This window comes from Serinus canaria, chromosome 4, assembly GCF_022539315.1.
Source record: "Serinus canaria isolate serCan28SL12 chromosome 4, serCan2020, whole genome shotgun sequence".
NCBI classification, from domain to species: Eukaryota; Metazoa; Chordata; class Aves; order Passeriformes; family Fringillidae; genus Serinus; species Serinus canaria.
The window spans coordinates 14,231,740-14,258,387 of NC_066317.1; the positions used below are offsets into that span (position 1 = coordinate 14,231,740).

Below are 26,648 nucleotides of genomic sequence, written 5' to 3' on the forward strand. Positions count from 1 at the left end.
TCTTTCCACACAGAACAGAATTCTAACTGGGATCTCATTCACGATCTTGGACTAAAAGGGTTCTATAAGTGTCACATTATAACATTTTTCTAAGTCACCTTCAGTTTAGCTAATCTCATCTCTGGCACAAAGAGACTATGTCTGCATTTGCTATCTTGTCCGATTTCCTCTGATGCTCCTGCAGTTAATACCACACCAAGGTGTGGGATTTGTAGGGCTTTATCCCTGGCAAAACAGGTCTGAAGAACTGGGCTGAGCAGCCACTGCTTTTCAGCTTCAAATCTGGCTACCAGGTTTGTGTGTTTTGCTGGAATGTTTTTTATCAGTGTCATAATTTTTAAATTTTAAATCTAATTCCCCTACCAGACATAACTGATCATATTCTATACCAAATAACTTATATAGGAGCTTGAAGTTTTTTGCCACACCAAAATCTTATGGGGATTCTTAAACATAAATCCTCTGTTCTCCTGTGAGTCTACCTGCTCTGCTGGAATTTTCTTCTCAGAAAAAAATTCCTTTTTCCAGCATCAGTCAGTCCTTTATCTCAGCTCTGGCAATACTGTACAGAAAAGGTCAGCTCCAAGCAACACTACTGTGTGTCATTCTCTTGACCTAGTACTGGATCTCTCTTCTCATCTCTGCTGGATGCAGCAGTGCTGGTTTCTCTTCTTTCAGAAGTGGCTTAGGAAGAGCACTCTTCTCCATTTCAGAGTCTGCTGCTTTCCTCTCTTTTTATTTAGGAAAGAATAAAGCAAAAAGATCAACACCTCCTTCCAACACAGCACCAATTCCCTGGCACCCAAACAAAAAAATCAAAGCCATCACTATTAATGCATTTTTTGCAACTGGGATAATACGCTAAAAGGATGCTTTGTGTTCCCCTCCTTAAGAGAAATGCCAGATAAAACTGTTACTCTGTTTAAATGGTGCCTGACTGAAGATCTTTAACATGTGGAATAGAAAAAGCAGTAAGAAAATACTTATTTACTTATCAAGACATTTCCACCTGGCAGCTCAAACCTATCCTACCGAAATTAGCTGAGAATGGAAAGTCTGTAGACATGTCATATCTGCCCTGGACATCTCACTTACCCTTCATAACTGCCAGGCACTGTACTTGGCAACTCTGAGATTGGTCCATTGCATATCCAGTTGTATTTACCTGCATTTTCACTCTCCTTGTCTCACACAATTGCCAGCCTGACAGTGTTTCTCCTCTCTTTTCTCTCCAGAGGTTTATTCAACAGGTAACTTACCCTTTTCCACTAATATAAATTATTCTTCTTTTTCACATTCTAACTAATATCTTTAAACCTTTCATCCTCCTCCACACTTCTGGTGTTTCTTCACTAACCATTCATATTTCTTTGAACTACTTCTTTCCTGTTAGAAGTTTATTCTCTTTCTCCTTCTCTTTCAATGTTTTTCTTAATGTCAGTTTTTGTTTCAATCTTTATCTTTTTCTGAAAAGTCATCCTGAGTTTCCACATAAAAACATTTTCCAAAAAATTTTTAATTTTTAAAGTGATATCCTTGGTCCTCCTAACCGTAAGTCTCAGGTCAGCTCAAAACAATGATGGATGAATGTCTACAAATTTGCATTAAAATACAGTTTGTTACAGTGGATCTTTCCAGGGTTTTAAGTCCCTTTGCACTTTAAAAGTTCCTTTACTGTATTTAACTGCATTACCGTGGAGAGGCTTAGCATGAACTGACAACAGTGGATGTAAAGGCAAATTATGAAGTGTACCAGCAATGGTTTCATATCTCACAGAGCTCTGTCCGAGATTATTTTACACAAAGCAACCTGGGCATTTTATCCTCACTAATAACTACCAACATCTGACCTGTATAATCAGAGAAGAATATAATCATTTTAAATTTCACCACTTAACATTTCATTTACTAACTATGAGTATCTATTTTGTTTTTTAAGATAAGTCAGTTTTATAGTTGGTGGTTTTGTAATACAACAAAATTCTAGTCAAAATAAGCACAGAACAAGGTAAAGACACTGCATTACAGAAGAGGGAGCCTTCTGCCTCAATGAATAATTCATTTGTGAGCTATGGAGGCCATACAAATCTGAGAACAATAAATAAACATAATCTGCACCACAAAGCTTGGGAGTGCTGAGTGGGGGTTACTCACTTGAGCCCAAAGACAGTGATAACAGTTTGGTTCTGGCTGCCCTGCCGAAAGCTCCAGGACTGTGTTAATATAATAAAAGCTGTGATCAGATCCCTTCAACTTTAGGTGCAAAGAAAAGCAGCTGTCAATTGTTTCTAAAACAACTGAAGAAAATAAGTAGACCATGTTGCTAATCTAAGCTGATGAGAAGAATGTAGAAAATTAAGAGACCTTTACTCCAAAAAGATCTTTGGTGGCTGGAGGCAACGAGTGTAGGAAATTTACTGTGGGCTATAATAATTGCTGCCTGCCCTGGGAAACAGCATCAAGGCCAGAGCAGTCATGGCTCCATGCAAGCACATCCTCTAATTATTGAAAAACCTGTGTGGAGTCTCAATGTTAATCAGTCTCTCAGAGACTTCAGCTTTATGTAGTTAGTGCAGATTTATGGCATTTTTCTTTTCTTGTTATTAAAACTGATATTTCACAAAGAAGAAACTATCTCCAGACAACTGTTAAAATGCAAAGTTTCAGCCATAAAAGAGAACTGCAGAATTATTCTGAGACTGTTCCACAGAGAACCCAAACAAGAAGGCTAAGAAACAAAACATCAAAGACACACAGAAAAATGGAAAAAGATGAGACTTTAAAATATTAACTAAAGACGCAACAGTTGGCCTATAGATTCAAGAGGTTATAGTGTAATTAATTAAGTGCTTGTTACAATTAGGGTAATAAACAGTGCATATGCTAATGCAACATGAATAATGCATAACTATAAAAAAGTAAAACAAATTGAGAGGTTTGCACAGTCACATTTCCAGAGTCATTTGCATTATTGTATCAACGATGGTCTTAAAAAATAAACACAGAACTTCAAAAATGTATTGCAAGGCCGGAGTTTGCTTTCTGTTATGATTGTTGCAATAATAGTATAATGTACAAATTCTGATTATTCCATTGAGATGATTTTATAATATATTTTGGTCCCTAATGCTGGAGCAACTTTGAAACATCACACACAGTGGTCTTAGACAAATAATATGTTTAGTCAATGTTTCAGATTTTCTACCAGCTGGGTCTGCAGATTTCTGGAAAATAAAGTGGGAAAAGTTGTGTGTCTCAAGATCTTTTCTCTTACTCTTGCATATTACATCAATCCCTACTTTGCAGAAGTACCTGCCACTTCATAAATAGATGAACCCTGGGAGAGTTCACAGAAAAGAATCCATAAAAATTGTGAACTTCTATGTCACTGACAGGATTTGAGAAGGGCTTGGGGGTGGGGAGGGCAATAGATGTGTTATTCACACCTCATTTGGTTGTCATCCTTCAGAAAAATATGAAATTATAGATCTGATTTGTCTACAGGTTTTAATTCACTGTGCTCTTCAGTGGCCTAAATTAGCATCAAAATAATCTTTCTGGAGAGATGTGCATAAATACTGCATAAAAACTGACCATAGATTGTGCTTATAACCCAAAAGTGGTACATTTATTCTGTCTCGAAAAAGACTGTGCAAGACACCCAATTATCTATATGGGAACAGGAAGTTCAAAAGATGTAACTGGAATAAGCAGTGGGAATGCCTGAATCAGAGCACAAGACTGGAATCAGAAAAGGAGATGCAAACTGACACCTGACATCAGCTCTTTATTCCACTTAAGATGCTAACACTTGAAATGAAAACAAGGACTAAAATACCACAGCCATATGTGCAGGAAAGATGCAGAATCATTTGAAGTACAAAAAATGTTATGCAAAAGCAAGCAATGTGTTCAAGAATTCTGTTATCAGCGTAGAAAGCTCTTAGATGTAAAGACATCTGGGACATTATTTTAGATTTACTTGCAGCTGTAACCTTAGCTATGGTCATATGATAACTTAAATCATGTCGTGCACTCAAAAGTGAATCACTGCAGATTTTACTGCCTGATTTACTCTGAAGGTGCCACCAGTTACAACAATGAAAATACATTACAGCATTCAATGTTTTATCTTCTGTAAAGATTATGACTTAGTCCTCTCAACACCAGAATAAATATTTCTCATTTCAAGATTGAGCTTGAACAAACACCAGCTAATCCTGGGAGGGAAAACATGCAGTGGGATTGGTACTTGATTCACAGAATGGCATTTTGGAAAATGTATCCCCATGTGAAGTTGGCTTTTACTAATGCAAAAAATACGGCAATAATTGTGGCAATAGCAAATAGAAATAACAGGGGCAGAGTGGAAAGCTGTGTGTGCTGCTGTGTTTGTGAGCCAGGCTCTGCTGGCCTTGGCTGCAGCAGAGTTTATGTTCTTCCCAGTGGCTGCTATGGATCTGTGCTTTGGATTTGTGCTGAACTCAGGGTTGATAATGTGGAGATGTGTTCTACTGTCACGTGGGCAAGGACGTGTGGGAAGGTGGGAAGAGACACAGCCAGGACAGGTGACCCCAGCTGACCAGAGAAGTTCCAGACCATGGGACATCATGCTCAGCATATAAAGTGCGGGGGGGGGAAACAAGGAAATGGGGGATGTTTGAAGTGATGTTTGTCTTCCCAAGTCACCTGTGATGGGTCCCTGTTCTCCTGGATATGACTGAACCTGCCTGTCCATGGAAAGCAGGAAATTAATTCCTTGTTTTGCTCTTTGCTTTTTGTGGGTTTTGCTTTCCCTGCTGAACTTCTTTATCTCAACCCATGAGTTTCCCAGGTTTTACATTTCCAGTTCTCTCCCCAGTCCTGCTGGTGGGGGAATGAGCAAGGGGATGCCAGAGGCTGGGTTGCTGGCTGGGGTTAAACAATGACACAGGCAAAAGTAGTTAGACCAATGATTACTAATTACAAATTATAATTCAGATATCTATCAATGAATAAAGCCACTCCATAATACTCAATGTGTTGCATTTAGCACTTTAGATCCACATATTCTTACTGGTGTGAAGTTCTGTTTTGCAGCATTAGCTACCACTTTCTGCCTTAGTAATTAGATCCACATCCAGAAAAATCTGATGTCTTCCTCACCCTTTTATAATAACAACATGCTGAAATGCAACTGTATGCAGATTATATAGACAGGGAAGTCTAGATTTTCACACTTGTTTCTCTGTCTGCATAACTGTATCTTCACACTTTATTATTTACCTGTTTACCTTGCAGCACATTAATTTTAAAACATGAATAACTGAGTTTTACTGGGTGAAATATGAAATGCCACCTCTATAAAATACCATATTCTATAGTAATTATTGCAAACTACAGTATTGCTCTTATTACTTAGAGTGTCTGAAATCATTGCTACAGAAATCTTGTAGTATTTTGGAAGGAGGAGAAATGCTTGATTTGTGTAGGTACATAGATTTTCAATCCCAAAACTTTTTTAACACACATAAAAATTAACAATACTTAATCAATTTTACTTTCAAATCATAAGTACAATTATCAGGAATATTTATCCTCTGCTTCAACTTTATGCAAACATAAAAAAGTATAGCATGTCTATTTATTCAACAATACATTATTGTCAATTACTGAAAATACAGCTGGCAGCTTCAAAGATATAAACTGAATGTAAATTTTTCTGAAGATTTGCTTTACTGCTTTGCTAACCTGCCAGTCATTGGCATTCTAATAGTGAGAGATTATCTCACCTTTTAAAATAGGTACAAAATTTTTTGGATAAGAACTGTTTGGATGAACAGAATCTTTTAAGACTGAGTGGCAGATTTGACTAGACCTTCTTCGCTTACAAATGAAAAAGATACACTGCAAAGACTTAAAAATTTTAAATCAAAATTGTTCCATTAAGTGATCAGTGACTGTATAAGAACAGATGTGTGATTTTAATTTTATTTCATTATTTAATGGATCTTCCTTCATTTCATTTTATAAACCATCTAAAATTTTATGTTGAAATGCGACCTTTGCCACTACTTTTACTAGACATTGTATGTGGTGTCATGATGTGTCTTTATGTATGCAAATAAGTGATCTGAGATGAATGTTTCTTGACTAAATCTTTCCTGGGAAGAACAAAATATGTAATTTTTGCTTACCTTCCTCGTGGATATGGCTGTGTCATAAGCTGAATGACCTGATTTGTGGGCATGCCTACCAGTGTTTCTGTATATTGTGCTGCCCTGTTTGTCTACTCCCTATCTGTATGGACATAGAATTATGTCCCTCTTCAAAAGACACCATAAAAATATTGAGAAAAATATAGTAAGATAAAGACAGCAAAAACAAAGGAGTGCTCTTTTAGGGAGAAGGTCCATGTAGCTATGAGTTCTAGAAAAACAAAAATTTAGCTGTAATGTGGGAAAGAAACATCAATACTTGAAGGAAAACACAAGGCACAAGGAAGGAGAATCACCAGCTCATCAGAAACAAGCCAGGCAGCTGCCTTTGTCTCTCACCATTTTTACAGCTCCTTATATTGTTAAAATCTAGGTAAGATCTCTACAATTCCTGTATTTTGTACAATTCAGTCACCATATTTCTCTGCTATGATACTTTAAGAACATTTGTCTATTAATTTGCAACTGAGAAAAGAAAGAATTTCCTGATGGCTCCTGGGGAGCTTGTCTTTGTAAAGTCTTTCCTGGTAGGACAGCAGGGACCCAGCTCTCAGGGAGTGTGCAGGGAAAGTGCAGGCTAAGGCTGAGCGCAGAGACCAAAAGGCAGTGCCTGAACTCTGCTCAGGTTAAAGAGGGCAAGGATTCACTATGAGGCCTTGAGGAGAGTTCACAGGCAAAGTTCACAGGGAGGACAAGAAGGCAGTTGTTAAAATTACAAAATTAGATGATTATAAGATTATAATGTAGGTCCTTATAAACCTATATTATGCAAGATTCTTAACCCTGACTTTGTGTAAATTCTTATGGCAGACAAGACTGGTTCTGCAAAGCAAAAGTGTCTTGGCTGAATCCTCCATACTGGGTTCTGGAGATCAGAAATTCCTCTCAACCAATCCAACACCAAGGACAGACGGATGCTGATATCATTCAGGAGGAGTTAATGTTGAATTTCATTATGGACATTAGTTTCCAATCTTTCTAGCAGTAAACTCAAATTATTATCTTTGTTACTGCCATAATTCATCTCCCAGATGGGCCATGTTACTAAAATACAATTTCAGTTCAGCTTGTTCCCATATACTTAGCTCAAACTGTTTAAATAACATTGTTCAAATAAATTATCATTAATCACACTGTGATTAATCTATCTGGCAACACTTAAGACAAAGCTGAACTGATGTTGTTACAACATAAAAGTAATGGGTTGTTATAGAACCATAGAACCATAGAATGTTAAGGCTTGGAATGGACTTTAGAGATCACCTAGTTCCATGTCATGGCCATGGGCTGGGACATCTTGCACTAGACTAGGTTGCCCAAGGCCTTATCCAACCTGATCTTGAACACTTCCAGGGATGGGAGCTTCTCTGGGCAACCTGTGTCAGTGTATCACTTACAGTAAAGAATTTCTTCCTAAGATCTAACCTAAATTTCCTTAAATTTTCTAAATTTCCTAGCACAGCAGTTTCTACCAGAGTCCCTCTCTGGCTTCCCTGTAGCCTTGCTGTAGCCTGAAAAGTTGCTCCAAGGTCTCCATACAACCTTCTCTTCTGCAGACTGAAAAGCCCAAATTTTCTCAGCCTGTCGTCACAGGAGTGGTGCTCCAGCCCTCTTACCAATTTCATGTCCTTCCTCTGGACTTGCTCCAACAAGTCCTGCTTCTTATGTTAGCAGGACTAGAACTGTGCTCAGTTCTAGTTCTTTATAACTCTAGGTTATAAAGGTTTTGAGTTCATGCTCAAGTCCCAAGAAAAGCCACCTTTAATATCATCCTTTCCGGAGCTGAGAGATTTAAAATTCAGAGCACCTGTAAATTTGTGGAAAATGATGGACAGGATAGAGAAAGATAGACAACATGCCTGAATTCTCTGCATCTAAGGAAGCTGTGCTGTAAAAAAGGCCACACAGATGGGTACTACAATTACAATAGTGTAAAGCTTGTCCATGGAAAAATGCCAAAACCATCTGTTTTCAATAAACATGCTCTCCCAAAGGCTAATTCATGAGAAACTGACACAAGGTCTGTTTCACATTTAGGGGAGAATGTGACTCAACAGTTTGGGCCTTGCAGCCACCACAAAACAAAGGCATTTACGTCAAAGCCTACTGCAACTGCACATAGATCCAAGTTCTGCTCTTAGCGTAGTGATAATGCCTTTCTCAGGATTTATGGCCCTCAACTCTCAGTTCCAGCTGCTCTCTTCTGCTTTACACTCCAAAAGATTTAACTTTGACCAGATAAACAAGCAAAATAAAGGTAGGGCTAGACTGGACCAGTATTAACTGGAGTTAAACTTGGACATCCCTGCAAACTGAGGGACAATAAATAACACCTTCATCTGTGAACACTTTGTTTTGAGGCAGATCCATAAAAAATTACTGAAGCCAGTGGCTTTTGCTGGGAAACTCCTGCTTCCTTGTTCTGGACATCTTGCAGGCAGCTAAAAATCTTCCCCTTCTTCGCATGGTAGTGAAGGAAATCAAGCAAATTTTTCTGATTCCAGTAAAGGATCATTCCAACAGCAGCACTGGGCTGAATTCTCCGGCTTTATCAGTTCAGTTATTATTTTTGTATTATCTGGTAATTTAGATACAGTTATCGTAGATTCTTCAGCTTATGTTAGATATTCCCTGTACTCCCCAGAGATTTGTATCCTGTTTTATACCTCTTCTCTTGTTTTTATCAGTTGTCACCTATTGTGCCTCAGTATTTTACTCTTGGGTACTTCAATTATATATGAATGTGATGTTCACAGCAGCTACTTTCTATTTGCCATCTAAATATCTTTGTAGATGAATGTAGTAACCTACATTTAACTTCACAGGCAGTTGTGAATCTACTGCATTTCAGCTTTTGTGTTTTGGTGTGGTTATTTTGTCTGCTTGCTTTTATTTGATAATTGATTTCTAGATGTTTTGGGGTTTTAAATCCTCTTTTTCCAAATCAAAAATAAAATGGGAAAAGAGAAAAAAAGCAACTGCTTAGAAAAGTCACAGAGCCTATTCCAAAATCTGAATGGAAAGAGGCTAGCTTGGGATATTAGAGGGCTCATCTCTAAGGTTTAATCATATTGGCTCCCTTGGTGGTACTCATTTCCTTAAGTTCAGCAATTTTTTAAGAAAAGTTCTATTACAAGACAAGGTAGCTTTTTCTGGTTTCAATGTCTTAGCAGAAGAAGTAATTATTTGCAAAGCCTTGGTAATACCTCACAGACTGATTTTCAGTAGTGCTTTTATCTCACAATTAAGCAGAATCTGTTTTCACTGTACTCCTATAAATAAGACACTTTGAAAACAGAGAGGCAAGATCCCTGCTCTAGTATTGCCTACAGAGATAAAAGCCAGGTTAAGAAGTTGGCAGGCAAATGAGCTGGCATTAACATTTATAGGAATATCCTTTGACTTATTGCCAGAAAATATTTGTAATCTCTGAGACACAAATATTTGTATGATACTTTTGTAATTTTTAATGTAAATATAAATACACTGAAGGAAAATCAAGTATTCCTCACATCATGCTTCCCTATGCTCCTTAAAACTATCACAGGATAGTGAAATAGAATTTAGGATCAAGCTCTTATAACTTTGAGGTTGGGCTCTAAGTCTTATTAATGATATGAAATAAGAATCAGTGCACTAGATTATATGAACTATTTTTATTTTTATCAGGTCTTTTTCCCTTGCCTACTTGTAAGATACCTTTGCCTCAGTCTACAATATTTAGAAAATATTCTGTGTAGAAATCATGCTGAAAAAAAAATTACCAGCCCAAAAGCTGGTAATTACAAACCATTACAAAGCTTATGACTGACCCAAATGTTTTAAGGGTGTTCTCAGTTCTTAAAGTCACTTCACAGAGCAGATGATCTTCTCAAACTCAAAAAAAGTAGGGGGCTTCTGAGGAAAACTGAATTTTAGACTAATATAACAGTTTCTTAAGCAGATATCTTGCTGCTTGAATCTAAAAATACATTTAATATAATATGCCAGTATTCAGGAAAACATATAAAACAATAAGCATATATTCTTGCAGGAAAAAAAATCCCAGTGCTAGAAGAACAGAAAATAACTGCATTGGACAAAAATAATTCAAAAGAGAAGCCTTCAATTTATAGCAATAATACATCACATTTGTTTGGATTTTTGCATTTCTAAATCCCATGAGCCCCTAACATATCTTTTAGACTATTTTGAAAAAATTTAAAAAGTAAATAATTTGGTAGAAATTTTTAAATCAATTGTTAACCCATTATTTGAGTGGCAGTCTGACTAATCAAGAAAACAGCATGAACAAATGGTAAGTAAATACAAATCAAAACACATCAAGAAATAAACGTCTGGAAAAAAACCCCAGCAATGCACTAGGGAATTCTCTGACTTCAAATGCTGTGCAAATACAGATTGAACTTTAGATGTGTTGTTATTGGTTAAACAATTTTTAATGAAATATAAAGACCTATGTGCTCTTAAATGGATAATTTATGTGCAATGTTATTGTCTCCCAAGGTTTAATTAAATGTTTGCCTTGTGGCTAATCAGCTACAATTAATAAATGAAGCCTATATTCATGTCACTGAAAGGGAATGCTAAAATGGCCTCCATTGTAATTTCAGTATCACTTTTGTGTCTGGTTGATAACAGCAATCTAATGTATGAGAAACTTCCATAAAATAATTTGGTAGGGACACTATGACAAAGTTCCAGTAGTATAATGGACAGGTTTATCACAATGCCTAATTTCAAGTTTGGAGGTAAGTAGCCAGTAGTACTGGATGTGGAAGTGTACAAATACAAAGTGCTTTTCACGCCCAAAGTTTCCAAAATTCAATTTACACATCTACTCTACCAAAAAAGGAGCAACATTTCTCAGCCTTATGGATAGAAAGGAGTTTACACAGTGGAGCATAAACATCCATTAATCACCAGACCTACTGAACCCAAAGGATATGAACTATGTCTGGCATGACACACCTAAATGTTGCCTTAGACTACATAAGAACAACACATTATTTTCCTAGACGTGACCTTTCCATGCCTTTTTACTCCTGCTACTTTAAGTTATAAACCTCTATAGGTAAACCTTTAAAATGTAGGTGAGCCTCTGCTGGGTATTCTCCCATCTGAGCACGCCCTATAAATCGTGGGCTAACAGAGAACGGGCCAAAGGCAATGCTGGCTGTCACTGACAGTGCCCCAGAAGTCATCTAGAAAGAGAATTTTAGATCTGCCAACCTCAAAAGACATCTGTTCTCTGTAGTTAGCATGTTGTTATTTTTTAGTTATCATTTACACTGCACTAGTGCACACAGGTCTCAGGGCTGGGCTCCATCACAAAAAGAGATCTGTTGCCTGTATCAGTGTTTCAGATGTTGCCTGCAATAATAATTACGGTTGCCTGTGTCAGTGTTTTGGATGAGATACAATCAATGGGTGTGACCAGAAACAGAAAATGATAATGAAAGAGTTTAAGAGCAATTAAGAGCAAACAGTCTTCAGGGACCAAGAGCAAAACTTTGGAGTTTCAGCTTATTGGGGAAAAAAATAATTTATCTGCCAGCTGAATATGAGCATGTCTTGCTGGCAGTCTTTCTTATTATCTCAAATCATTTTTTTCACCAATTTAAGCATAATTTATCATACAAGGAACAGAACTGTACAGGATAATTCTACTGTCATTGCTTAAGTCATTCATTTTGATTGCACCTCGCTTGATTTAGTTAGATTCTCATTCAGCCACAAGCCATACCATGTACAGCATCAGGAAATTCACTCAGAGGAGTGTGAAAGACTGTAAATACTGCTGTCTTCCATTAGGATAAAGAAAGGCATAATTAATTGCTGTACAGTAAGAATATTGGCTGCATATTTTGTCTCAGGAAATGAAAACTTGTTTAAGAATAACTTATTTCTCTTGGGGTTGTAAAGACATCTTTATCTCTACATCACTGTTCTTTTACCCAGGCTTCCATTTATTACAGGATGAAGACTATACAAATTAATATATTAGAACTATTTAGCTCAGTTTTTCATGGCACAGCTTGTCCCAACATACACCAGAATAAACAGATAATCACAGACTGAATACTGAAAATACAGTGGAGTTTTCTAAATGTGATTACAGTGGCTTTTCCCTCTAAGTTACTAATATCAGTTCTACACATAGAATATTTTTTAAATGCTCTATAGGATAAACAGCCATAGTCTAATTCTCATTACAATTTCCCATTCAATCATGAAGGAGACCTTCAAACTCACTTGCCTGAGGCACTGAGAAGCTCCAGGTCTTTGACGCTCATGAAAGAACGATAACAATCACTCTTCAGGGGAGAGAGATTTTATTATACATACCCCGTGGGTTTTTTTCATCCTTTATCAAACTGCACCTTTGTGGGCCTTTAATTTCTTAATGGGTTGTTTATCCTTTCCTGATAATTCATGATGATAAGCTAGATGTCACAAAGATATTGTTGTGGTGATGAAAAAGTTGTTCTGATGAGCTGAGTCAGTGATGTAGTTTGATTAACTTTTTATATAAATCTTTCTAGACAGCTTTCAAAAGAAGGCCAAACAAGTCAGTTGACATTGTGACAAATGTTTCAGTAGGTGAAAATCCATCTGATGCAGACCTATAAAAATACCTGAAATAAGTAAACAGAACCAGGAGGAGATATTGATGGCATAAATTTCATTTCATCATGATATATTAAGTGCATGCTGGGTCACTTTTGTCTGTAATGCATATAGAATATAAAACTTACAATGGCATCACATAAAGACTTAAGAGCATGACTTTTGCAAAGCTGTATTATTTGGAATTCCAATATTCACTGCTAAGTTTATTAGGTGCTCTCAGGAAAATGCCAAGAAAATCTATGTACACTGATTGCTACCTGGTAGCACGCTCAGTGTTGCCCCCCTCCATTTCCCTGGTTTTGTATTTTTAACAGTTTGGCCTTTCCTCTTTTTGTTTTCTTCATACTTTTCACCATAATACTTTAGTTTTCACCAAACCTCTCCCTCTTCCCTCCCTTCTAAAGCAAAGGATTAGGGACACTTCAGGTTTGAGGGATTTTTGTGTAGTGGACAGGTGGTAAGTAACAGGAAAAGCAGAACTACCAGAGACCAAAGATGAACAGCTAGGCAGGAATCAAAACACTTTTTTTAAAATCAGCAGTATTCAAGTATTCAGTATTCAGGAGTATCTAGATATACCCCAGTAAGTTTTGGGCATTGCCACATTTAAGCACAGCAATTCGTTTTCCATGTAACCGTTAAAGGTGCACAAACATATTTCCTAAGGGTAGCAGCTACTCATGGTGATCAATACTTTGCACTTTTGGCCTTGCTAGGTTACATTTTTGAATATGTCAATGTCTGAAATATTTTTTTTTTCCAAGCAAAATGATTCTTCACACAGTTTTTGCAAAGAGCATTTGCTATAAAATACTGTCATTTCTTGGACATTATCACTGCTTAGAGAACTGGGAGAAAACCTACTCTAATGACTGGAACAAAAAAGTGCAAGCAACTGAATTTTTTTTCTATGGACTGGCATCCTTTCTCTTCAGGACTTGCAGGCCAAACATTTCTAGGCAAATAAAATGGTGCTAGAACACAGCATTGTAATAGGAGTTGGTTTCATTCTTAACCACAGAAAGGCTACTGCCTCTTTATATTACTATAGAGATGTAGACTGCCTTTGATTCTCTGCTAAAGAGTGTTCTCTCTTACTTACATATTGTTTGGCATGCAGGATCCTTTGAACACATCTCCATAAAAAAATTCTTACTTGGCTTCCAAGTAAAATGAATTATATATGTTTAACACAGGAGATGTAGCCATGGCATAAATGTCTGCTTGTGAAGTACTCCAGATATCATTTCAGAATATTGAGAGTAATTTTAAATCTGAGGGTTATCTTTTCAGTTTTTACAAGTTTTCTTTGTAAGTTTATGTACAGGATACAAATAATTGTGTCATTGAAGTGTTTAATCCAAAAAGCCAAATGATAATAAATCAAATGCTTTACAGAAGTTGAATTAAATTACAGTAAGCAAAACCTGCAGCCTCATTAAGACAGCTAAATCTGATTGCCAGGCTCTATTTTTCTGCCAGGATATAAAGATTTTTTAGCAGGAGCCCACAGTAATTGGAAATGTCTTTCTTCTTTAAAATTATTTGTTAACTGATTTACCAATATTGTCCATTCCATATTTTGTCTGATCAATGTCACATTGGTAAACTATTATTATCCCATTCATTCTTTTAAGGTATTAGAACAATGCTGGCTTCACCCTCCTTAAAAAAGTCTTAGGGTTTCAAGAACTTCTAAATACAAACATTGATAGACATGTTCATTCCAAAAGCTTTAATGGCAGTTTTCTTTCAGTAATTGAACCATTCTCCCTCATCTTTGACTAGAAAACAACTCTTCAACACATTTAACAACATATTTGCAGCAGCTGCCATCTTCCCAAATGACAGAACAAGTATGTGTGTCTTTAACATTTGAAGTTTGTCACTGATTAAGGTTTAAGCTCTCATCTTTGGGTCTTAATAGGGTCTTCTTGCTATTCAGATAATTTTCTGTATTGTATACTTGTATAAAACCCCTCCAATTTCCTCATTTTAACTCTGTTGACCATATGTATATTTCCCTCAAAACCTTTTACTTGCCACAGGAATATTCTACTATTCCTATCGTTCAGTGTACATGAATGCACCACATTCTTTCTCCAGTTTTGCAGATGTTTGCCTTGTAAACCACCCTGGCTTTTCAGCAAACATATTCCTTAGCTGAGGCATTCTGGCTGAGTGGGTATCTGCATTACCACCCTTAAACCACTTCCAATTAATATTCTCCCACTTCAGATTAAATTTCTTCTCCCAACAGATTTACCTTATAATAATATTCACCTTTATAAAATTAGCACTTCCAATGCATTAAGTATATGTATTATTGGCTTGGACTTAATTCTGTTTGCACATATCAAATGTGATCAAATCATTATCAGTTATACCTAAGCTATGGCTAATTTTTAGTTCTGTGATCAATTCCTTTTCATCTGACAAGATGAGGTCTAATATAAAATTCTTCTGTGTTGGATGCAATATTTTTTGAGTTAGGAAACTGACATGTTAAATATTTTGAAATTCCAAGTACATTTTAACACTGGCAGCATGAGGCCTTCAGCATATGTCACTCAGCCTGAAATCCACTCAGTACAGCAGTGCTTTCCCTATGTGTTGTAGGTGGGTAAGGCATAGGTCATGCTGTTCTCTAGTGTGATTTGATATCAGCTAAGTACCCTGTCAGTTCCTGACTTATCCTCTAGAATACTGACCCATAAACATGCAAGATCCTTTGTTTCCGATTGCCATCAACTCAGAAACAGGTAATGACATTTTTTAAGTGCTTTCTGTCCACTTGATCCTTCCAAAATAGATTATAGCAATTGATTCTGACATTCCTGTTTTCCAAACAGTTGTAGCAATAAAAACTAGGTCAAATCTGTACTAAAAAAAATGATCTCCTGCCAGTGTCAAGTTTCCAACACAAAAAGAGAAGTCACTGAAAAATCTCTGCTCTTTATATTCTGTAACATCCCAGTTGGGTTTCTCTTACAGTTTTCATTTGCACTTAGCAAAAGCTCATTGGTTCCTTCTCAATATTTCCATTTCTGACCAGTGCCCAGACAGCCAAGCAGGCCAGCCCCTTAGAACAGCTCCTTTGTGACAGTATGTGTATCTTTAACATTAAATTTAAATTAAGCAGCAAACCCTCATCAACAGAAAGTGATGACATTTTCCACAAACCAAATGCCTTCATGTTGTCACTTACTCAGAGATTCAGTCTAATGTTTTTTCCTACTTGCTCTTTCCCTTACTCAGAAGTCCTGAAGCACTTCAGGAAGGTTCGGAGATCCTCAAAGGTCAGAAGGCAACAAAGTTGATTCAGGGACTGGAGCACTGGTCTTACAAGTATAGGCTGAGGGAGCTGAGCCTGTTCAGGCTTGAGATGACTGAGGGGACGACGTCATGAAGGTCTGTCAGTACTTGGGGGAGGGATGTCAAGAGGATGCACCAGGCTCTGCTTCGTGCTCTGCTGAGCAACAGGACAAGAGGCAGCAGCAGAAACTGATGCACAAGAAGTTCCACCTGAACATGGGGAAGAACTTCTTTACTGTGCAGTGACCACACACTGGAACCGATAGTCCAGAGAGATTGCGGCCTCCCTCACCTCACTGAGCTATTCATGGACCATCTGGGAACAATCCAGTGCCATGTGCCCTGGGACAGGGGGTTGGACCAGATGAATGACCCACTGTGGTCCCTTCCAACCCTAACCATTCTGTGATTCTGTGAAAGAAGAAAACCTGCTCGCTGCAGGTGACGTTTTAGCATCTGAGAGACTGCCCACACTTCCTTACGTGTCCGTACGATCCAGGCTCTTTGCTTGCCAGCTTCAGAAACTCGCTCAGTTTTAAGGGACGCTCCCGTTTGAGGCATCTCGTTCGGAGCTCACCTGAGCTCCTGGAAAGCGCACCAACACCTCGGGCTGTGCCAATTCCTCACAGCCCCAGCGCTTCCCAGGGTCTAATTCGGCTCCAGCGCCTCCCCGAGCCCCCCGGGAAGCGGTAGGATGGTCCGTGAGAGCTCCGGGAGCCCGGCCCTCAGCGCCGCCCGGCCCCGGCGCCGCCCGCCCCCGTCGCCATGGCGAGGCCGCGGCGTCCCGTGAAGGGCCGGGCCGGGCCGGGCCGGGCCGGCGGAGAGAGCTCGTCCTGCGGCCGCGCCATGAGCCCAGGTCTGTGCGCCGGGCAGCTCCGGCCGATGGGGGTACATTTTATCGGTACCGAGCCAAGGGTCAGGCTGTGTGGGGGACAGGTGAAGGCATACGCTGAGGTGTCCCTGGGCGGTGGCTGGGGGCAGCCAGGCGGATGGCGGCTGAATTCCCAGCGCCGCAGGGACGGAGGGCGTTGAGGATTCGGGTCAGGCTGAGGCCGTGACCTCGTCCAGCTCACTTGGAACAAATAGCACCTATCACGCTGGCTGTCGATTTAAAAAATGTATTGTTCGTTTGTGATTTTTTAATCAATTTACACTATTACTTTCAGTGTAGTAAAGCTGCGTGCCAGTAAGTCTGTCCTGTCACATTCTGATGTCCCTTTATCTTACGAGGTGCCCAGTAGCAGCAGCAGTGCCCACAAAGGCAGCCGTGCGGTGTATCCATATCCATCCCTGCTTCCTCTCCTCCTTCCCGAGGAGGGAAATCCTCAGCCTCCAGTTAATACCTCAGAAGTTGTATAGGAAGAGCAAAGGGGTTTCCCAAAAGGTGCCGGGAAAGGCACCATTGCTCTCAGCTATCAGCTGGTGTTTTACCTTCAGCTTCAGTGCACCTTGGAGCAATTACATCCAGGGGGAGATTCCCTCCATTGGGGGATTCACTTCTTTAGAAACAAACTGCACCTCCTCGTGTTTTGCTGAATTCTGTGGGTGTTTGATTAAGTAAATGAGACGTGGCTTGGACTTTATCATTTAGCAAGATGTAAAGTGGTCTTTAAATGACCAGCAATGACATTTACACGACTGAAACAGCATGGGTTTCAGAAGGATGTGGTGCCTTCAGTCATCTGTTTGTGGTTGTAATTTACCTGTAAGAGTTAGTTACCTTGGAAATGAGAGAAATACACCCTCCATTTCACTCTGAAAGCAATCTCCCACATCTAAAGTAAAAGTTCAGTTGGCATTATTATGAAGCAACTTGGGTTTTTTTTTCCTCTCCCAAGCTTTGGGTTCAAAATAGGAGCCAGGGCAGTATTTCAGTTCTTATGAGGCAGAAACATGCTAAGAAAAATGTCTGCATGTGTGCCTCATGCGACACCTGTGTGCCTGATAGCCTCTTGTCCCATAGATTAGATTTCTGTGGGTTGGGAACGTGGAGTGTGTGAGCCAGCAAGGACTCGTTGTGCACTCCAGCCAGGTGCTTTGTGGCAGTCTCCAAATTAGAGCTCCCTATCAATAGTTTCCTATGGCTGCAGTGGCTCTGTGGGGGTTGCAGCTGCTTCCCCCTCTTTTTTGCCCCACAGCTGCAGTCAGCCCCTCTGGCTTGCCAAATTCCTCAGCCTCCACCAAGGCATGGCTGTGTTCATTTTCCCACCTAATACCTCACAACAAAGAAGCTTGCAGAAAGCTTTGCATCTTCTCTGGTCTTCAATATTGTTGTTCCAAAGTCCAATTACTATTTTTCACTGAATAGCATCTTCCTAAAAAGGGGTTTTCCTTTCTATATAGTTTTTGTATACAAACCTGTCATTCTCTGTGAGAAGTGTAATCTTTTATAGTCATGAATGACCCATATGTTTTTTGTTGTATTAGTTTCTTCTTTCCAGGATGCACTTCTGTTAAATTTTGCTGCCTCTAATTGCAGACCTGTTTATCTATAAATAATATCTATTTTCTTTCTGTAAAAAATGTTATCATTAGTACAAGGCCCCAAAAGAATGACTTAGGAGAAATATCCTATCCTGTCATCCTTTCAAACTATAATTCTCCTTATTATTCAGTTCTCAGTAACACAATTTAAAAAATTACTTCAGTATAACCACAGCAAAATACTGCATCAATGAAATGGCTTTTGATCCCAGAAAGACTAATATATAAAATATTTGGTAATCTGATGCTGATCATTTAGTAACAAATTGATTCATATCTAATACCTATTTCCCAAAAAAAAAAAATTACTTTCACTAAATGTAGCAAATAGTTAAATTCTTTCCCCCCTCTTATTATATTCTGTTTTTCCATCCCTATTAAAAGTTTATGCCTTCAGGCCTACCAGCAGGGCATGCAATACCTACATTAAACCAAATTTAAAAGTAAGGGTGCTCCTGCTGCTAACGTCCTCAGATCACAGACATGCAAAATGAAGGAACTGGCAGCTGAAACTTTAATGGTAGGAAGTGTAGACTGAATACTTGGGGAAAAAACACAGTAGCTCTATATGACAAAAAAGTCCTATTAGCATTTATGTACTTCAGGATGACAAGCTAGACGATTCTAAATAACTGTGAGGCTTTTGGCTTTTGTTGTAAGTAAAACCCTGTGTTGTAAGTATAGCATTACTTACATTTTTTCCTTCAAAAGCTTGTTTCTAGTATAATTATGTAGGATTTTGAACATTAACACAGTGCCTGTGGTTGCTTTGCACCCTGTATATTCCATCATCTGTCCATATTGTGTATTAAAATATTATCACTACTTGGACCTAGATAGCTTGAGGAAGTAAATGAGATAGCTCAGATGAATCCCATGCAGGTATTGGCTCCTGAATCACCTGTCTCTATAGAAATCAAAAGCACCTCAGTGAAAGAGAGAAATCCATGGAAAGTTAAATAATGACCATTCCTTTGTGCTGTGTCCTAGTGAAGTAATGCTGCGATCTGTGTGTAACTGGAGTTGGGTTTTAATGCACTGGAAATAACAGAGAGTGGCCTGGGAAGCAGCACAAGAAGAAAAAGAAACGACATTGCTGTGAAGGGGTTGTTTCAAGTAATGTTGGTTTTGTTTGTTTGTTTTAGTGCAAATGAAGGTGTTGCCTCAAGCAGTCCTCCAAAGCCCAGGGGAACATCCCAAGTTCATGGAGCAGCCTCTTTGCCCCCCATTAGAGTTTGCAAGGTAGGTACCACTTCTCTTTCAAAGCATCATTTCTGCTGTGAACAGCTTCAATCAGCTGTGCCACGGTGACAAATCATGTTTGCTCTTTTGCAATATTTAAAACTACAAAAATCATAGGCAAGGAAATTCTCTCTTAGAAAAGTTCCAAAATTAAAAGAGAAGGGAAAAAAAAAAAAAAAAAAGGTGTCCATTGGATTAAAATGGATTTCTTGTTAACAACTGAGTGATCTAAAATTAAATAGGAGCCAACTTACAGGTGAAGCAGACTCTTTTTGTACACTTTATGAAGTACTGTGAGTCATTATGGAAAAACCAGAGAAAAAAGGATAAAGTAGCCTGAAAAAGGCAAGTGACAACCTCTGGAAGAAAAAATTGGCGTGTTTTAGCAAATGCTATCCTCATCTCAATTCTGTAAAAAGAAAAAATGTCCATTCCAAGTCATAGTCTCTTTTCTTCACATTGATTAATTAATTAATTAATTTTAATGTTTTTTCTTGTTGCATATAATAAGCCATCATGATTTTCTTGAGCTGATGGAATTTCCTAGTGTATTTTTTCCTAAGTATTACCTGCCCATGTTTTTTGTGTTATTGCTACACTAGCATCATCCATAATAACAGCCTGGGTGAGATGAGTATTTGTTATTTTTAGTAAGCTCAACTCTTCATGATGGATGACCATGTTTGTACTTACATGAGTCCAATACAGATTATTACAGAACTTCTGTAATACAGTGATTAGTTTGCAAGTTTTTGCTTATTTTTTTCCCCTTGACTGTAGTTTTCTTTAAGTTTGAAGGTGTTACCAATCAGAAGTCAGAAATTCATACTTTGGCTATAAGGCAGGTGGCATTTAAAATTGTAAATGATTCTAAGGGCTTTCCCTCTGATTTTTAAAAATGTATTTATTAAGATACCTTTGTAAAGATGATGGAAAGGCATCAGGCTTTTCTTTGTTTCATTTTGAGATGCTTTTTAACTGCAGTGCTTTTCAATTGCAGTAGGCTGATAGGAATTTGGCTGCTGTAGTTCACTGTTTCTGTTTAGGGGTTTTGACTTTCTCTCCCTTCTTCCAAAGATCTTCCTAAATTTTTATTATTCTGGTGTGAAAATTTTGATACTGAGAACATTTTGGTGTTGATTATCAGGGAATTTTCATGACATTATCGATAAGGTGTACATCAGCAGCAACTGGATTATGTTAAGTGCTGCCTTGAAGCACAAGTCTCTGCTGGTGCCACTCAGCAGCAGCAAATTCTGGAACAAATTTAAAGGCACTATTTGTGAGGGAAGTTTTCAATGTTACAGTGTTTTAAATACAGATATGTCAAAATATCTCTGCTTTGCTTAGCTATTTTGTTTTCATTTAAATGAACTTTGTGAAGTGTCTTCAGTATTCTCAGAGCAATAAGGAGTGTGATGCTTATAATAGCTAACATTATGAAAAGAGTTTACTCTCATCACTGTAATGAAAGACAGCAGTGTAATCCAGACAGAGAAAGAGCAAAGTAATGGATTTATGTGGAACACTAATGCTGAATTTCTTTTATCTTTGAATGATTAACCAGACAATCTTTGTGCTCTTTCTTGGAAGGATAAAAATAAATTCACATTACTTTTATAAAGATAACATCCTCTACAGCTGGGATATCAGATTCTATTTATACACACCTTATGGTCAGCAAGTGCATATTACCCTTTCCAGGCATCTCGTGTCTATCAGAGTGGAGATGCAAAGATATGGTGGCTGAAGGGAAAGGTGAAATGGTGCACAGTTCACATTTTAAACCTAGATCCATGCATCCTGAAATTTGCTCTTTATCTTGATGACCTTCAAATTATCCCTTCAGTGGAGCACCTTTAACACTAAGCTACTCAAACTGCGTAAAGCCAGGAGCAGTATTAAAAGATTGCATTGTACCAAGGAAAACATTTTGAGTTGGATTTGGGAATTCTTTTCTTGATTTGCCTTTGTTTTAAATTTTGGAGAAGCTAAATATGAAATAGATTGTACCACTCTGGCCCATACTGATAATACAAAAATGTAACAGTTCTGATTTAGGAAACAGTTTAAATATGGATAGCTTAATCAATTATTACTGATTTAGCTAATACACAATTTCTTTTAGTTTAGACAGAAATATCAGATAACCAGATCCCCTGAAAGCTTATATCACCTCTGTTTTCTTTCAGAAATGAAGATTTGAACTAACTACAGAGCAAAAAATTAAAAACATACTTGTATATGCTTATAGAATGTCTGATATATTGCTTTGTCAATATTTCATTGTTTAGCTCTACTTGGTGATGATAATATATTATACATGCTGCAGAAGTCTGTGTTACCACCTAACAGTGTTTCTTTTAATTTTTTTCATTTAAATTTAGGATTCATTTGATCAAAGACAAAGATGCCATAGATGATTATTTGGCAAAGAATATCAAAGGAGTGTCAACACAAGAAGCTGCTGCGTAAGTTGGCTTTTTTGAGGCATTTTAACATCCATAAGTTTATTGTTTCCTTTGTTTCTAGTCATCATAGTAATTTAAATTTAAAGTTCCCTCAGCCGTACCCTTTTTAGTGGAACTTGACATTTAAAAATTGAGGTTGATATTAAATAATGATGTTTCATTTCTCCTGATGTTAAATATATCAAAGCGTTTATCTCCTTGGTTTTACTAATTTCTTTATTTACCAATTAGATCCAATTTGTAACATTATTGTTAAGATTGTGTCAGTAATTATATTGTGCTGCCTTTTTTTTTTCTTTTCCCTTCCCATTTTTCTCTGAGCCTTTGTGAAATATCTCCTTTGGGGTGGGAGCTGAGTATGCCGACATACACGTTCTTGTAATTTTGAATTACTATTTAGCCAAACCCAAGTGCTGACTTCTGTGGTGAAGCATTTAATACCCCATTAGTTATTTAAAAACCCAGTGAATGAAAGAAATCTAGATAACTTTTGATTTCTTACAGCTGAGGTTTTTACATTCAGAAGCTACAAGAGACTATGACTGACTTATTCTTCTGGAGTATTTTAACAGATCTGGGGTTCAGCACCATCAAAATTAATGAAAGAATTCTAACAAACTGGATTGCTGCTTGGTTAAGTGAGCTGATTTATTTATTTCAATATTTAAATAATAAAAGGATGCCTGTACAAGGGCTCTAGGCACCTTAACAATGAATATTGCAAGATCACCCTTGCAGCATAAAAACATTCTATCAGTCAGGCAGGAATTCCACCAGCTAGTTTCTTGCAAAATATGTTTCTTTTCTCCTTCCTAGCCTAAGAATGTGCCTGCAAGTCTTCCCTAAAAACTTCCACCTTGAATTCTATAGAATTACTGCAAGTATCAGACCTCAGGGGGCAAGCACAGAAGTGAACACCCTCCCTTACTGTCCCCCTGGTTCCACACCAGCTGTGGAACTGGCTGCTCCACTCATCACACTCCAGCAATTGTCACAGGCTGAGTTGCCTTCCCAGGGAGCTGTTTCAGTCCTCAGCCCCAGTGGATTTCCACACCGTGCCAGGGACACAAGTGTTCTGTCTGAGGTGATTACACAGGAGGTCACTGCTATTTTAGGAAGACCTTGGGCCTTCAAAGTACGTTTTACAAACAAACAAAAAAACAGTGCAAAAAATCCTCCTAAGTGATGTTTTTATATCCAAACCCTGAGTCTCAATGTTGTGGAAAAGGAAACCAGCAAGGATATCCACAATGAAGTAAGAATTTTATCATCTGTTCTGCAATACCTACCCAAAGTGGAGTTCCCTTACAGTTTTGTAAGAGGCTGTTTTTCCAAAGTTACCAATGCCTCTTAGAAGATTAAACTGAAATATCATATGTATTCTGGTGTATTTCTGTGGAGATTTTTAAAGTACCAACTTTAAAAGGTTACATTCATGTTCTGTGCATTTAATTCTCTTAGAATTTTAGCTTTTGATAATAAGTAAGCAGTTACAAAATTTCTCTCTATATATATAATTTACAAATTCTCTTCCATAACCTTGATAAAATAATTTGAGAGCAAACAAAAGGTAGCAAATTAACTACACAGTTACATTAGTATTATGCTAATCTAGTTAGAAAAAACTAAATGCATCAAATGTCATCTAAAACAAATTTATTAAGTAAGGCAATGCCATATCTATAAATGATCTTACTGAAATCAGTGCAATGCTTGGTATGTCTCAGCAGGCAACGGGTATTATTATTATTTTAAAAATATAAGAGATGGCTTGTAGTGTAGTTTTTCAATATTGTTTCCATTCCAGAAGCAGATTATTACACTTCTTTATAAAAGGACTGAATTTTCTTCCTCTGACATATAAATATCTTTACTTTTGTTTAATATTGAGTTTAACTATATAAGCCAGTGATTATTGCACCAAGACAAATTCTTGTAACCACACTTCTGCTTAATATTAAACACCATTTTTTTTAAGTGTACATTAGGCAAAAAACAAATTTATTATCTTCTAAATAAAGGAGTGTATAGGTAGTATCACATTTATGGAAAAAAGCTATATTCTTTAAAATTTTCTCCTAAAGTCCTATCCTTCACAATATTCGTTAAAATTGAGATGAACTATTGAAGGAAAAAGGTTGCAGTTATTCTTGTATTGTCAAATATTGTCCTGTGTTCCAAACTTCAGCAAAAGAGAAGAATTCAATTAGGTGTCTTCATTATACAATCTCTTTTTTTCCTGTGGAAAAATGAGATGTTTTTCATTCTTTTTCTTTGTAATATTTTTTGGCCCAGGTTGATATGATAGGCGAGGGAGAAAAAATAGTGCTTAAGAAAGATAGTGCTTTAATTACATTAAAGCAGGATATTGCTTTGTTTTTTCATTGATTTGACTTTGCTTCCTTCTTAAAGGAAGCAAAGCAACTTGAAATTTTAACTTGAAATAAGAAGTAAATGTGGTGCAAGGATCTGAAAATGGAAAAAAATGTAAAAGTCCATTAATGCAGAATGTGAGTGCTTTCTTGCCACAGAAGCAGGCTTTTGTAGGCAGAGGTTGGCTGACTCCTGTGGCCTTCAGTGTGCTTTCCTTGATACCTTCTGTTCTTAGTCCTGACTCACCAAGTCATTAACAGCTCAACATCAAATTGCAGTAAAAATTAAAAGTAGTTCATATGACTGAACTAAGAGTCAAGAAGTTTACAATGAACTGTGAAGTAAAGCATTTTCCATCAAGAGACTAGTTTCAGGATTGAATCTTCAGATTAGTTTAGAGCATAAAATGGGCCAGAATTTGATATTGTCATTCTTGTTTCCTGATCTTTTTGTCAGGGCCAGAAAGATCAAGTAACAGTTCTCTCCTCTTCATACAAATGAAAATTGTTGAAAGAGGAGCACATCATCAAAAAAGAGTTGAAGACTAGAAAGAGAAACTTTGAAATGTATTTGATTAGAGGAATAGCTTTGCTTAGCTATGTAACTAAAAAAATAATTACATTAGTGATGTTACTACATGTATTTTAAATACATTTGAGTTGGATGATGGAGTTCTATGGTCCTCAAGGCTCTGGTGGTCAAAAGAAATTCAAATTGTTACACGGAGATGGTGAGGGCTTACCTAGTATGCAGAAAATTTGTATTTATGTTTTCTGTCTCATGAGTGGTGGATCAGTGTGTTATGGAAAGCTTGCTTGATAAATCTGTGTCAGTAAAGACAGGCTCTGAGATGAATTTTTTCGGGCGGGAGACAACATTCTCTTACACACATTCTGTCAGATGTTTTTGAGATACAGTGGGCTGTTCTGCTTAGAATTCTCCAATGGCTGACCCACTTTAGGATTAGCTGAAACAGAAAAAGGCAAAGGCTTTCATTCTCAGGCGTTCTGTGTCCTCCAGAGCAGTTGTTGGCCATCTCTGCCAATACTGGGAAGGTGGATCATTAAACTATTTTTCAGATTGTTGGCTGCAAAATGGAACATAAAATTTCTGCTCTAGCAGTGAGGAGTGATGAATGTAGTGAAGCACAGTTTCTGTAAACTCCCTGCAAAAAAAGCAGAGGGACTTTCACCCAAGCTTGACTGATCCAGGTTAATAACCCCAGCCTTGTGATAAGTTGAGTCCCATCTTTCAGGATCCAGACAAGTGCTTTAGAATAAGGTGAATTATACTTTTGAAGCATCTGTTTCTCTCCATGGCTTATGGAGAGATCTTAGGGTGACGGGCTCAGATGTAGACACATAATTTACTGCTTAATCCCACACTTCTGAACCATGGAATTTTGAAAGCTGTAAAAAGGATGAGGAAGAGGTCTTAGAGACTGATTCCTGAGGCAACATTTTTAAAGGAAGCTGTCAACTGCAGAACAGAAGTGACCTGGTATCCATTTTAAAACTTCTTTTGTTGGCATCTGAAAAAAAATTTTCCATTCTTTAGTCAGAGACAAATTATTTACTACCCTCCTCAAGTTTCTGCTCTTTTCGGTGTCAGCATCAGCTAAGTAGAGTTAAGGAAAAAAGATGTGGGAAAATTTGTGAGGGATTAAGTGTTAGAGGAGTTTGTGGAAAGAAATTATTTCTTTCCTACATCCATATGTCTTCTACTAGTGATCTCTGAATACTCAGCCCTATCTGTCCTCCAGGACTAAAGAGGGAGAAACTTCCTCACCTGACTAGAGGCCAGGATGATCTGGAGTGTTCACTGAGGGAGAAAAATGGGATTTGTGGGCTGATGGAGAGGAGAAAACCTACTATGAATTTTCATCATAGCCATGATGGACTAGTAAGCCTGAGTATTAGACTGGGATTTTTAT

General features: G+C 37.7%; 1 protein-coding gene and 1 long non-coding RNA gene across 2 annotated transcripts in view; one reads left to right on the top strand and one right to left on the bottom strand.

Moving 5' to 3' along the window:
- The window catches only part of LOC108961200 (uncharacterized), a 57,581-nt gene extending 40,795 nt beyond the window's left edge, over positions 1-16,786 (bottom strand). The window contains exon 1 of the long non-coding RNA XR_001989376.3: positions 16,628-16,786. This is a non-coding gene — a long non-coding RNA (uncharacterized LOC108961200). The remainder of the gene's footprint in view (positions 1-16,627) is intronic.
- Positions 16,787-16,939: 153 nt separating this feature from the next.
- The window catches only part of TTC29 (tetratricopeptide repeat domain 29), a 115,049-nt gene continuing 105,340 nt past the window's right edge, over positions 16,940-26,648 (top strand). The window contains exons 1-3 of the mRNA XM_050974099.1: positions 16,940-17,001; positions 19,775-19,871; positions 22,259-22,342. Of these exons, the coding sequence (XP_050830056.1) occupies positions 16,992-17,001; positions 19,775-19,871; positions 22,259-22,342 (191 nt within the window). The 5' untranslated portion in view covers positions 16,940-16,991. The remainder of the gene's footprint in view (positions 17,002-19,774; positions 19,872-22,258; positions 22,343-26,648) is intronic.